Raw genomic sequence first — 12,822 nt, 5'->3', positions numbered from 1 at the left:
TTAACAGGGCCTCAGACTTCCATACTATCAGACTTCTTTCTGCAGCCAGTGGAGCCTGATGGACATTAGAAAGAATGCAGGTTTAAGGCACTTCCACATTCGCTTCACTTTTCAGACCTGCTTGGTGAACATGTAAAGAGGAGGTTCATTTTTCAGTGGATTTATCATCTATGAAGGTTAAAAAACAGATTTAGCCCCCATGCCCCTCGCAAAAATGTGGGCTAACTTTTTGAAAGCCCTAAATCCAAAATTGGCCACCACTGGCCATGTTGGAAATAATCTTTTCAATAGTTTAGCCTACAGTGCTGCACTGTACATTATTTTTGGGACTTTTTGGGTCAAGGAATTCATAATTGATGTCGTTTTGATGATTGGACCTATTTCTATTTCTTCAAATCCAAGATGGCCTCTGATTTTCAGCTCCTAAAGGTCAATTTTTCAAAGTTGTCACAGAGCCTTCATATTAGGCTCTATTGAAAGCTCTGCTCATGCTGAGTTGAGTTATAAACAGTAAAACAACAAGTAAGTACACGGAGGTGATCTCAGAGATCAAAGAGGTCAACGTTTGTAGTTGATGAGAAACAAATCTTGGTATATGTGCTTGATTTTACCATGTCCCCAATGCAAAGTAATCAACTTCGACAAGAACTATAAGCCATAAAATTGTAAAATACTCAAAATATTCTTTATTTATTTTATAGGCCATTTTAAACTCTCTCTGATAATATATATTAGGAAGAACTATGCTTATTTTTTTTTACCATTTTCATCATTTAGGCTACTGTGTGTCCCTGAAGTCATTTTCCATTCTGTTCATAGTTTCTCACCTTCCAAAAAAAAAAAAAGAAGACTACAATTCCATTGAAACCATTTTCAAAAAGTGACATTTTTTTTGGGAAGGAACTCAAGGGAGTAACATAGGGTCAGCATAAACTTTCACTCATGTCTTTTTTTTTCATGTTTAATGATGTTACTCTGTCACACTCTTGGTAAATGGTAAATGGACTGTACTTGTATAGCACGTTCCGACCATTCAAAGCGCTTTTACACTACAAATCACATTCACCCATTCACACACATTCATACTCTGAATGGGTATAGGGGCTACCATTGCAAGGTTCCAACCTGCCCATTAGAGGAAATCTAATCATTCACATACATTCACACACAGATGGCACAGCCATCAGGAGCAATTTGGGGTTAAGTATCTTGCCTAAGGACACATCGACATGTGGAATCGAACTGCCGATCTTCTGATTAGTGGACGACCCACTCTACCTCTTGAGCCACAGCTGCCCCTAAGTTGCCCTCTTAAAGTTGGTACAATCAAAAAATGTAAAAACATATTTGATATACTTATAAAAGTTCTGTTTATATGTAGAAGGTTCGCTAGCTAAATCTGGATCACTCACAGAGCTAAGGCTAACTTAGCTCAAAACTTTCCACCCTGTTAGTAGTTTCCTGGTTTCCAAAAAAACAGACTACAATTCCATCAAAACCATTTTCAGGAAGTGATATAAAAAATGTAAAAACATATTTGTGTAAAGGAAAAATTGTCATTTAGTGAATAACCTTTGTATTAAGTGTGACTCTCTGTGTTATACTGTTTTGTAGAAAGCATGGCTGGCTCCATTTCTGCTGAACTTTACTTAACCCCTGATACTATAAATTAACTGTCTTTCTCAATACAATGCCTGATCTGTATACCACATTTACGTGCTAAATGATATAAGGTTGAAATATAGTCTAGCCTGCACATTAACCTTTTTTGAGACCATTGATGTTTATCCCCTCACTGAATGTAACTACTGACTCTTTGTTCTTATGCATATAAAAACCCTGGTAAGGATGAACTCGGGATCAATTCCTTGGCAGTCGCTGACTGTGACTTTGTTGGTTTCGGTCCTTTTGCGCAAAAGCTAAGTAAATATACAAAGACAAATTCTCTTTGTTAGTGTCCCTTATTCGATCAACTTCCACCACAATTTGATATAGTTATAAACGTTCTGTTTATGTGTAGAGGGTTAGCTAGCTAAATCTGGATCACTGAAAGAGCTAAGGCTAAGTTAGGATTTTCTGCCCTGTTAGTTAGTAGTTAGGCAAACATGTCCTCATATTTTGTTGTTTTTTGTTTTTTTCAGGTCTCCGTGCACACTGCTCTATGCTTCTACAGCACCAACAAGACAAAGCATGTCTTATGAATGTGTACTGAAATGTGGCAAGCCTGGTAAATCCTCTGATACTATCAGCCAAGGTAAATGGGAGAGTTTACAATCAAAAACTAAAAACTGGTCAGGACTTGACAAATATGGTGATGTTTACACCACCACTTCATGGCAAGATGGGCCGGGGAGTCATTACATGCACCAGACATGTTATATCTCAATCTCAGGGTTTCCCATACATTCATTTATTTGTGGCAGCCTGCCACAATATCAACATTTACCGCCACATATTGATTTCCTATATTGTTTTATTTTTTTTTTACGATTTCAAATGGGTAAAATCTTATTTCATAGTACAGCTGCATACAGGGCATAGATTCGCTCAGCCCCCAGCCCCACTCTCTCTCTCACAAACACATTGACAACAGACCCGTTTCTGATTAGTCCCTCCTCCCCGTGCGCACTCTGAATCAAAACATGATCATGCGTGGGAGGAAGGATAGTTGTGTTATCAATACTTAGTCAGACGACTGATGCTACAGTTATGAACTGAAGTGTCTGTTCAGTGAGTCTACAGCAGCAAAGGAGTCGCAGCATAGAGTAGCGGAGTGATACGTCTCTCCTCCATCCTGCTCTGTGCTATAGCCGGTATATGCCAGCTTTTGCCAGTATCACATGCAGTTGTCCAGCAGATGAAAATATCAATGGCCAAAATGTCTGGTGGGGAATATGCCAATTTCCAAATAAATAAATTCATTAATAGCATATTAAATAGCCCAATAATGTGTGACCTGTAAGATATGTTGCCAAGACAACTTAAATATAAACTTATATTATTATATTATGACTGTTTGGTAAGATGTGACTAAGCGTGACATGAGATTCAAAAGCCAGAGCACACTCCAACTCCTAACCCCTAACTCCTCCCACAAATGCATGTTCCTTACAAATGTGGTACCATTTAAAAGGGAAATAAACAGGCTTTCCAACAGTATAAGATTTGTTGCCAAGAAGCATTGTTACAATAAAGAAATAATCTACCAAACACAAATTTCCTTACTTTTTGTGCTATGTTTACAAGAGATTCAAGGACTCTGTCATGGCAGACACTCTGGTTACAGCAGGGGTAGTAATGGAGGGCTCTGTTGACCAACCACTACAAGGGAAGCACTACAGGCAGGGCGTGAGCTACATCCTGCTCTGGAGAGAGACTCTTATCCAGAAATGACCGCCAAAGATTCTTGAGCATGAGGAACTATCAGAGGACATCAAGGAGAACTTCAACACTCTGCACACTGTACTAACTGAGACTAAGGAAGCTCTACAAGGAGCTTGTAGTGATCTTGAGAATAATGGTGACATATATGAGCTGATCAACAGAGTTTATGAGAAACCTGGCACAGACATGGGAGACTTCTGGGTCTCGTTCATGGAGATGTCCAACCCTCTTGTACAAAATCTTGATGCATGTCATGCAAGAAATGGCTTGTACCTATCATCAACATACAACATGTTGCCTGGAGTGATGCAATACAACAACCGTGACTATGGGAGGTGGTTGCCAGATTGTTGGGCAATGCTCTCTTCGTTGTCAGATGAGCAAATGGCCTTCTTCAACAATCATTTCACCAAGTCGTTGACAGGGCTACCCTACTCCTGCCAGCCGCTGGACCTTTGGATAGAAACAACTATGAATCTGAGCTCAAAGCTAAAGCAAGGATGACTTTAGCTTCTACAGAACGATAAGCAACTGTTCTCAACAACTCTCGCCCAAACAACGTTGCAAGGGCGAAGGCTACTGTGAGGCGGAACCTCAAGTACCAGCCTCGCCATAGGACACATGTTGAATGCCAGCCAGCGAGGATGAAGACGGATGAGCAGGCAGTTCACGACCTGCAGGCATGCATGAAGGATTTTGATGCTGAGTCCTTTGACATCACCTCACCCCACCAGAAGAGGTTGAAGACATCATCATACCTCTCAATGTGATCACTGGTAGTGACCACACCTCAGGGTTCTATGGGAAGAAGAAGATGGTTCAGATGAGAGTAATAACGATGAAGAGAGGTATGAGTGTGGAGAATCAAAAAATTCAGATGAAGAGTAGCTGTCCATGTCCTCATAGTAAAGTTGCAAATTCAGTTATAATACTTTGTAAAATTCGTTGTTAAATACCTTGTTAAGTACTTTGTTAAATACCTTGTACTGCCATAAAGTGGATATTGATGTATAAATGTATGCCAATGTATTCTAATAAACACCTTTATCATTCAATTCAATTGAATTCATTCAGAAATTAGTGACCATAGAAAAAGAAGCTTTGTTTCTAATCAACCTCAAACATTGACTTTTTTTTTATCTCTGAGATGACCTCTGTGTGCTTACTTGTTGTTCTACTGTTTATAACTCAACTCAACATAAGCAGAGCTCTCATTAAAGCTCTCATGAAGGCTTTACAATGACTTTGAAAAACCGACCTTTCGGAGTTGAAAATTGGTGGCCATCTTGGATTTGATGTTCAAAAATAGGTCAAATCATCAAAACGACATCAATTATAAATTCCTCAACCCAAAAAGTCCCAGAAACAATGTACTACCCAGCATTGTAGGCCAAACCATTGAAAAGATCATTTCCCAAATGGCAGAGGGTAGCCATTTTGGATTTAGGGCTTTCAAAAAGTTAGCTCACATTTTCGCAAGGGGCATGGGGGCTAAATTTGTTTTTTAACCTTCATAAATGATAAATCCACTGAGAAACGCACCTCCGCTTTCCACAGTCACAGAATTGCTGGAGATGACCCAAATTAAAACTCACAAAACTTTGCACATGCGTCAAAAGTGGTGTAACTTCATATCTGATACAGGTCTTGGGTTTGTGTGTGGCGAAATGGCTCGAAGGTTCCCCCTTGAAAATTTCAAAGTCAAAGCAAATTTGAAAATTTGACGTAGGTGTATGAAATTTGGTAGGCCAGTGTACCATCTCTGGACTTAAAAAAAGCCTCTTGGAACCATAACCTGAGTCCAACAGGAAGTCAGCCATTTTGAATCTACTTGCATTTTTTTTGCAAAGTGAAGCCATTTACAGGCTTTGTACTTTAACAAACTCCTCCTAGACATTTCAGTGTTTCCCCTAGGTTGACTGCCTTATTTTATTTGTCTTGAGGAGCTGCTGCATTTAACTGACAAACTGTAGCCTGTACTGTTCATTAACTGCTAGATTGACAACTTACTGCTAAACTTTTCCTCTGCTCCGCTCACGTTCACGTCACGTTTCTGCCGCTCGCCCTCTGCGCTCGCGCAACTACACACGTTACACACACATATACATATACATATACATATACACATACACACACACACACACACACACACTGCCCTATTCCTTAACATAGTTACGCTACTCTTGTACCTTTCACATAGACATCCTTTGAAGAACAAAGAGAGGGAGGATAACTAAAAAAAATCCACAATAACCACACATCACCATAACCACCATAACCACCATAACCATAATCCACACATCCTCGGCTTGGCATGCCGATCAATTTTGCCAAAAACATGATTGAGGTATTAAATAGGAAGTTGATGTAACTCCACTTTACAATGTCCAATCTGCCCAAAATTTCTCATGTTTGATAACATCTGATTTACATGGTGTGGTCTACACAATATACAGCAAAATGACATGTATATGTATAATAACATGTATAATTATGAATGTGAATATGAATGAATGTATAATTAGTGGTTGTTCTCTGGTGCCAAATAGTTTCTCCTACATGCAATATCCAATATTCATGAAAATGTAAATCCATGTCAGTTGTCCTCACGTAAATATATATCACTGCATTAATATTTCACTTATGTAGTATTGCCTACATGCAACAGGAAGTGAGGCCTAAATGACACATAGTTCATCAAATGTATACACATTTTCTAATAAGTCATATCCAGCACCACGTACTGCACGTCAGAAATAATATTTTACCCATTCACACAGTGTCTGATAATCCTGACAAATCAGAACCATTTCAGCAGACCTCCAATAGTGATACCATGGCTGATGCTTCCCTCAATGCGTGCAAAGTGCAAGGACCTGTTCATCACTGCTTGCAGCTTTTATTAGGGCCCAAGCACGAAAGTGCCAGGGGCCAAATGGTCCCTGGCAAAGTTGCTTGGATGTTCATGAAATTCAGTGGGATAATTGCTCTCATCATTCTGGACACAATACATTTTTAGAATTTTTTTCCCCACCTGACAGGAAGTCAGCCATTTTGTATTTCGTGCTTCAATTTTCATTTTACGAACTCATGAAACTTTGCACCCATTTTCAAACTAGTAAATATTGACATTTCATATCAAAGTTGGGCTAGGGAATGGCACATCGGCTCTACAGCTCCTCCTTATTACTTTTAGCATTTCTGTGGTAGTAGGGGTGCTCGAAAACTCACAAAACTTTGCACATGCATCAGGAGTCGCGTAACTTGATATCTGATATGGGTCCTGTGCATCAGTGTTGCAAAATGGCTTGAGGGTGCCCCCTAGAAAATTTCAAAGTCATAACATAAATAACAAGAGCAGAGAAAACGTTTTTCAGTGTGTGAGTGTGTGCGTGTCTAACTTGTCCCACAGTCTCAGAGGTCAATCCAGTCAGTAAATAGCCTGTTTTGTTTTCCCCACAACCCCATATCAGTTCAGTTCAATCCAGTTTGACAAACATAAAAGAGAGACAACTCAAAAGTCCACTCTGGGTCTTTCTGCTGATCCCCACACAACAAAGCAAACCAAAGATGCTTGCAAAGCAACACAGTGCATAAAATTAGCCCAACAGAAACATCAGATAGTTTGGGCCACCATGTTTCACTATCTTTAAGCTTAGGCTTAACTGTCTTTATTCTAGTGGTGTAATGGAACATAATTGATCCGTGATCCGTACGGATCGCCCTCCACAGTTCGGCACACAACTGTAACTGTAAAATTTAATGTTTCATTTGAGACAAAGTAAACTGCTGTAGCTACAAGTCATAGACAGACAGCATGTCGCTAACAGGGATTATGAAGCACAATGACCAAACCAGCATCTAGCAGGTCCGTAGATACATAGGTATGTTTACACTCTGTTTAATGTACTGCAGCTGAGCAGCTAATTAGCTATCTAGCTGCTAACTGACATTAGTAATGCACTTTTCCCCAGTGAATGTTTGTTTGGTGGTTCGTTCAACAAGCTAAGCTGCAGGACAAGACGTGTGTTCATATTTGTAAGTTATTGTCAAGTTTTGATGAAGTTTAATTCACTACCATGTTTACAAGATGGTATCATGCCTCATATTGCCATTTAACAATTGAGCTTTGAGTATTTTATATATTTTAAGATTTTATTTAAACATTAGACATCTTGAACGTTGTTTTCATTTAAGACCATGGGCAAAAGTTCCTTGCTGTAGGTGTTTCACAGAATACATGGCAAGCAAAGTTTATTAAAGGTTATTATTATTATTGACATTGACTGCTGTTAGTTATTGGTTTGATTAAAGAGGCCATATTATACTCCCTTTCGGCAAGTTAACATAGTTCCCTGGGGTCTTAATAAAATGTGTCTGACATGCTTTGGTCAAAATACCACAAGGAGCCACAGCAGCATTCTCATCCTGTCTAAACAGCCCCGTTCAGAATAGCCGGTTCAAGTGTAAATAAACTTCGATTTGGTCATCATTTAATTGCAATAAACGGATCAAATTCAATCACTTCATCATCAATTCATCCTTTGTCAGGTCTGTCTGCAAGATGACAAGCAAACTATTGGAATGCTTGTTTTGTGAATGGATTTTGGATCAATCAGAGCTATGCTAACATTGTAGCTGCTCCATCCACACTCAAAATAACATCATCTAATGGCATAAATACAGCAGCAACGTTATTGTGTATACATATCTACATAATGTTTAACTTTAAAGTTATATGAACTCACCGGCATTTAAGATGTTTATTACTGATGCCAGCAGCGGAAGTGGTGTGTGACCCAGTGTTAGCGCCAGCTTAATCCCAGAAGTTTAAAAAATAAAATCCTCCCGCAGGTGAGCAGAATCAGGTGTTTATTCCTCCAGAAGACAGCAGCAGCAATGATGCAGGACTCTTCGGCTCTGCTCCCCGGCCACCTCTCTCCTGCAGAGCTTGCCGGGGCTCAAAAAGCAAAAAGCAGCTCTGTCCCCCAGCTGGCGCTCGCTGGGGCTCAGCAGCCTTCTGTCAGCAAGCAGCGGCTCTGCCCCTCAGTCCAGCCCCGCGATGCGGGCAAATCTTTCACCCTTAGCTTAGCTAAGCTTAGCCTAGCCTAGCTTTACCCCATGTGATGTAAGAAGGTGCACCAAATCTGAATGGCTTGTTGAATCACATGAGTACAGAGCAAACCAGCCCACACCAAAATGACTGGGTGTCCTTATTTCACAGCTTGTGTGTTAGTAGGCACATCAGAGACCCAAATATATGCGTACAAGCACTGAAAAAGTGAGTTTTTCATAATATGGCCCCTTTAACGGTTCATGGCTAATTATCAGCTTACTGTACTGTTTCTAACAGCAGTATGCAGTAAATGGTTGTCCTTTGTGTGTGTTTTTAAAATACTTTACTAATTAAACATGATATGCTTGATGGTGTTATTAATGACTCCTGATGAAACTTGAAAGCTCAGCATTCTCATTGACCTTTAGCTTCCCTTTTTATAAGTCACATTAACATTTATTCACCCAGAAAAAGCTAATATTTCTCTGTGTAATATGACTTCCTCTTTCTGTCAGCTGCTGTGTGTCTACAGTGTATTTACTGCATTTTCACACATGATTTCAGGCCAGTTGGAGGAGTTAAACCTGTGACTTTCTGCCTTTATATAATTATCCAGGCTGCTGCTGTTCTACTGTATTTCATGCAATTTGCAGGGTTTCCAAACAGAAATACTCAAACATCCAGCAGCTGAAAGGGCTGTGTCCGGATAGTAAATGGTTGAAGGTGGTTTCTGTGGGCAGCTGTATGAACTTTGTAGCTGTTTTAATGTTGTAAAAATACCTTGTTTTCCCATGCAAACCAGAAGTTTAAGGTTTTATTCAAGTACAGGACAACACCCTCTGAAATGTGATTGTCTTAGCTGATATGATCAAAGAACATTTTATTTGTAAAACAAAAAAAAGTTGTTTAATAAAAATTAGTCAGTAACAGGAACAAGCAGTGTGTAGTGTGTGTTTAGTGTTGTCTAGTGACTGAAACACCACAAAACATGATTGAACAGCTGTACAATCCTCTGTCAAAACAATCCATTCCCACTCCTATTTTATAGGTATACAACATCTCCCGACAGCCAGCAAACAAACACAAAAACATTGTATGAGTAACATTACTGTTTACAGTATGAAAGAGAAGATATTAAAGGCTTGTAAATGCAATACAAAACTTTTTAATATCTTCGGTGGCCTTTTTATTTTGAGGAAACTGAAGTCAAAACTTTTCAAGACTGCAGATACAGTGATAAAGCAATTATAAACAACTTTTCCTGTGATGTCATTGCTTCTGAAAATGTAGCCTACAATGTGGCACAAGGCATCGAAATTTCTCACTAACATTTTACTTTTCTCTTGGAAATACTCATCTTAAAGATGTATTTTATATTCAGTGTATAATCTCAAAGCATTCACTCATTTTACATCACACCCAAATACTGTAGTTGCTGGTCAGACGGAAAGATGTGAAACACGGAGAGAACTGAGTCTCTGTTCGCAACAGAGAAACAGGCGATAATGATGATGATGATGAATGGCAATGGAAACACACCTACAAGCATATGAATAATAGCTGCCCTAAACTTAGGTAGCAATGTTCGGTGTGGAGGCCTTACCCAGGTATTTGATGGTGAATCCCCTAGGCGGATTAAGGGACCTCCGCATCCATCCTTCCCTCAGCACCTCCAGATGGTCCTCCTTCCCCTGTATCAGCAGCACATGCTCGTCTATCCATCCCAGGAAGAAGGTCTCGGACACAGCCTCGGTAATCCGTTGGTTCCACGCGTGTTGTTGGGTATTTTCCGCTTTGAAATCGGCAAAAATCTCATAGCCGGTGTGGTGTCTCGGCAGCTCGTCGCTCTCTAACACACCGGCCCCCACCGCCTCCCCAGCTCCGACCCTGGACAGCACTATGGCCAGGGAGTGGGGAGCTATCTGCAGGAAAGACTCCATTGTCGCGTCGGCCTTCTAGCTGGCTGCCAAATACAGTGTTATCATTGTATTTACCTATCTCAGACACCGTCAGCTTTGATTGGAACCAAACAGTCCATGTTAGCTAGCTGGGTATGTAGCCTGTAGCTACGATTTGCAGCAGCTGCATACCTTCAACTCTATTTCCATGAAGCTAGCCTGCTAGCTCCCTAGCCTTTCATGAAACCCAATTCTACATCTCTAAGACCCCTCTTCTTCTACGAACGCAATATATCGCCCCGTAACCGCACGCGGTATTTACTTTAGACTCATGTCGAGCTCAGTCCTCCAGAAACGAGAGATGACATTCGTGATTTTCGGTGGAAACCTCGTTGTTACATCAGGTACCAAAGAATATAGCTAGCTGGATGCTAACGTGTTAATGAATTCACCAGGGCAACGGATGAGCCCCCTCCCCCTGCCCCTTATCTCGTCTCCAGCCAGCAACCGGGTCTCGTGGGACACTTGCTACTTTAGCCACCCTTCACGGTTAACAACGACACGAAATCTCTCCACCCGCCGGTGAATGTTCTCCTGTCTCGTGTCTGTTATGCCCTGGCACGGTGCGCGTAAACACAGCTGGATGCAGGTCTGTCTCATCCAGGTACCGTAGAGCAGGCATCGGTGCGGAGCGGCGTCAAGAGGGCGTTAACAAGACTGAAATACTATGTTCCGGCCAAATTTCAAATTAAGACTTAAAAAGGAACAACGAGTCGTTTCAGTTAAACAACAGTTGAACCCGCCCATAAAGCTTCGTAAAGCCAAGAGGAGCTGCAGATGTGGGTGATAATTCTCTGTAGGTACAGCACTATGAGCGACGCCTCTATAGAAAATATCGATTATAGCTGCTTTAACTAGACTAATATCTCTGAACACAGCCTGATAGCTTAGGCTACTGGTAACATAATCGTAAACCTTAACATGTCACAGAGTCCGTTGCAATACTTTGAGTCAGAGCTGTTTTTTTGGGTTCAAGTCCAAGTCAAGTATGAAGTCTTTAGAGGACAACTCCAAGTCAAGTCTCAAATCTTTGAGATGTGTCTTGCAAGTCAAAGGCAAGTTTTTTCGTCTATCAAGGCTTAATATGCAGATTACAATAGCACAATGGCCAAAATCCAACCAGATACTGTCCACGTTTTTATTTAGACAGGCTTTTGGTTAGCATGTCTGAATAGTGGCTCCACTTTATTAATTGTTATTATTATTATTATTATTATTATTATTATTATTATTATTATTATTATTATATTTTTGTTGTTGTTATTTTGTCTTATTTCCTCATCTGTGTTGGAACTTTTGCACTTGTTTATGTGTCTCTGTCTCTGTGTCTGTGTCTTACATTTCATTAATTTATTGTTGCTGTGATTTTAACTCGCCCTGCGATGTTTGTTGTCGATGCTACATTTTAATATTGCCTTTCAGTGTATTTTTTAATTAATATAAAGCACTTTGTGATTTTGTATCTGTGAACAGTGCCATGCAACTAAACTTTAATTACTTACTTACTTATTTACTCTGTATGTGACAAATAATTCAGTGAGAACTCTCAAAATGAAGGTTGAATGGTGCAAAAAGCTTCAGTTTCTAGCTTATTTGTTTGGAACATTTGGGTGTTTTTTTATATATTTCCTGAGCCTATCCTGCTCCTGAGTTTTCATCTCAACACATCTCTGCTTGGTCAATTTAAAACATGGATCAGTGCTGAACCTGAGTGTGGCTAATAATGGTTCAGAAAAAGCTATAATGATTAATCAGCATAGTGCATCGGGGAGCTTACCTTGCGAGGCAGCTGGATTTGTGAGATCACAACATCACAAGATCACGCAAGAATCCATCTTGTCAGGCTTCAGCTTGTGTCCGAACCACGGTGGCTCAGACCAATCAGTTTCTCATGACTTTGTGATCTTGAGATCTTGAGATCTTGTGATCTCGCAAATCTATCTGCCTTGCAAGGTAAGAGTGATGGATGGTGATAGACAGATGGTTCATCCAATCACCTGCCAAGTATTTTTTGAAAGTGCCTGCCCTTTTCCAAGCTGTTGCCACTCGCTCAACATTCTATTACATGATTGTACCATACCATTTCGTCACACTGCATTTGGAAAGTCAGCTTTCTCTGTGAAAGCCACAACTCAGTGGAATGTCCTGCCTGATGATATGAAGAGCTGCAGTTCAATCAGTGCATTCAGAACCAGGTTGAAGAATCTACTGAAGGCTGCTCAGCTCTGTGGCCACTGAGTCTGGATTTGATCTCATGGTCTTCTCAAATAATCTTGCTTGCTTGCATTGTTGATTTCTGGCTGACATTGTGGGTGTATGTGATGTGCTGTTGTGTGTGGCTTTGTATTTTGTGTAGTGTGTCCTGTGTGTTTTTTTCTTTGTACTGTTTGTTATCATGCTATTATATTTTTTAATTGTAAGGGA

The 12,822-nt window shown here is 40.2% G+C and overlaps 1 protein-coding gene across 3 annotated transcripts in view; it reads right to left on the bottom strand.

Moving 5' to 3' along the window:
• LOC122990569 (storkhead-box protein 2-like) overlaps nt 1-11,574 on the bottom strand; it is a 131,256-nt gene extending 119,682 nt beyond the window's left edge. The window contains exon 1 of one of the 3 annotated variants that reach the window (XR_006405407.1): nt 10,044-11,574. Coding sequence is in view for 2 of the 3 variants with exons in the window: in XM_044363951.1 (XP_044219886.1) it covers nt 10,044-10,380 (337 nt within the window). In the remaining variant the exon portion in view is untranslated. The remainder of the gene's footprint in view (nt 1-10,043) is intronic. The other 2 variants (XM_044363951.1, XM_044363950.1) reach the window with 2 other exon arrangements.
• Nucleotides 11,575-12,822: the final 1,248 nt, after the last annotated feature.

Source organism: Thunnus albacares, chromosome 10 (genome assembly GCF_914725855.1).
Source record: "Thunnus albacares chromosome 10, fThuAlb1.1, whole genome shotgun sequence".
NCBI classification, from domain to species: Eukaryota; Metazoa; Chordata; class Actinopteri; order Scombriformes; family Scombridae; genus Thunnus; species Thunnus albacares.
This window is presented reverse-complemented; position numbering and strand designations above follow the sequence as displayed.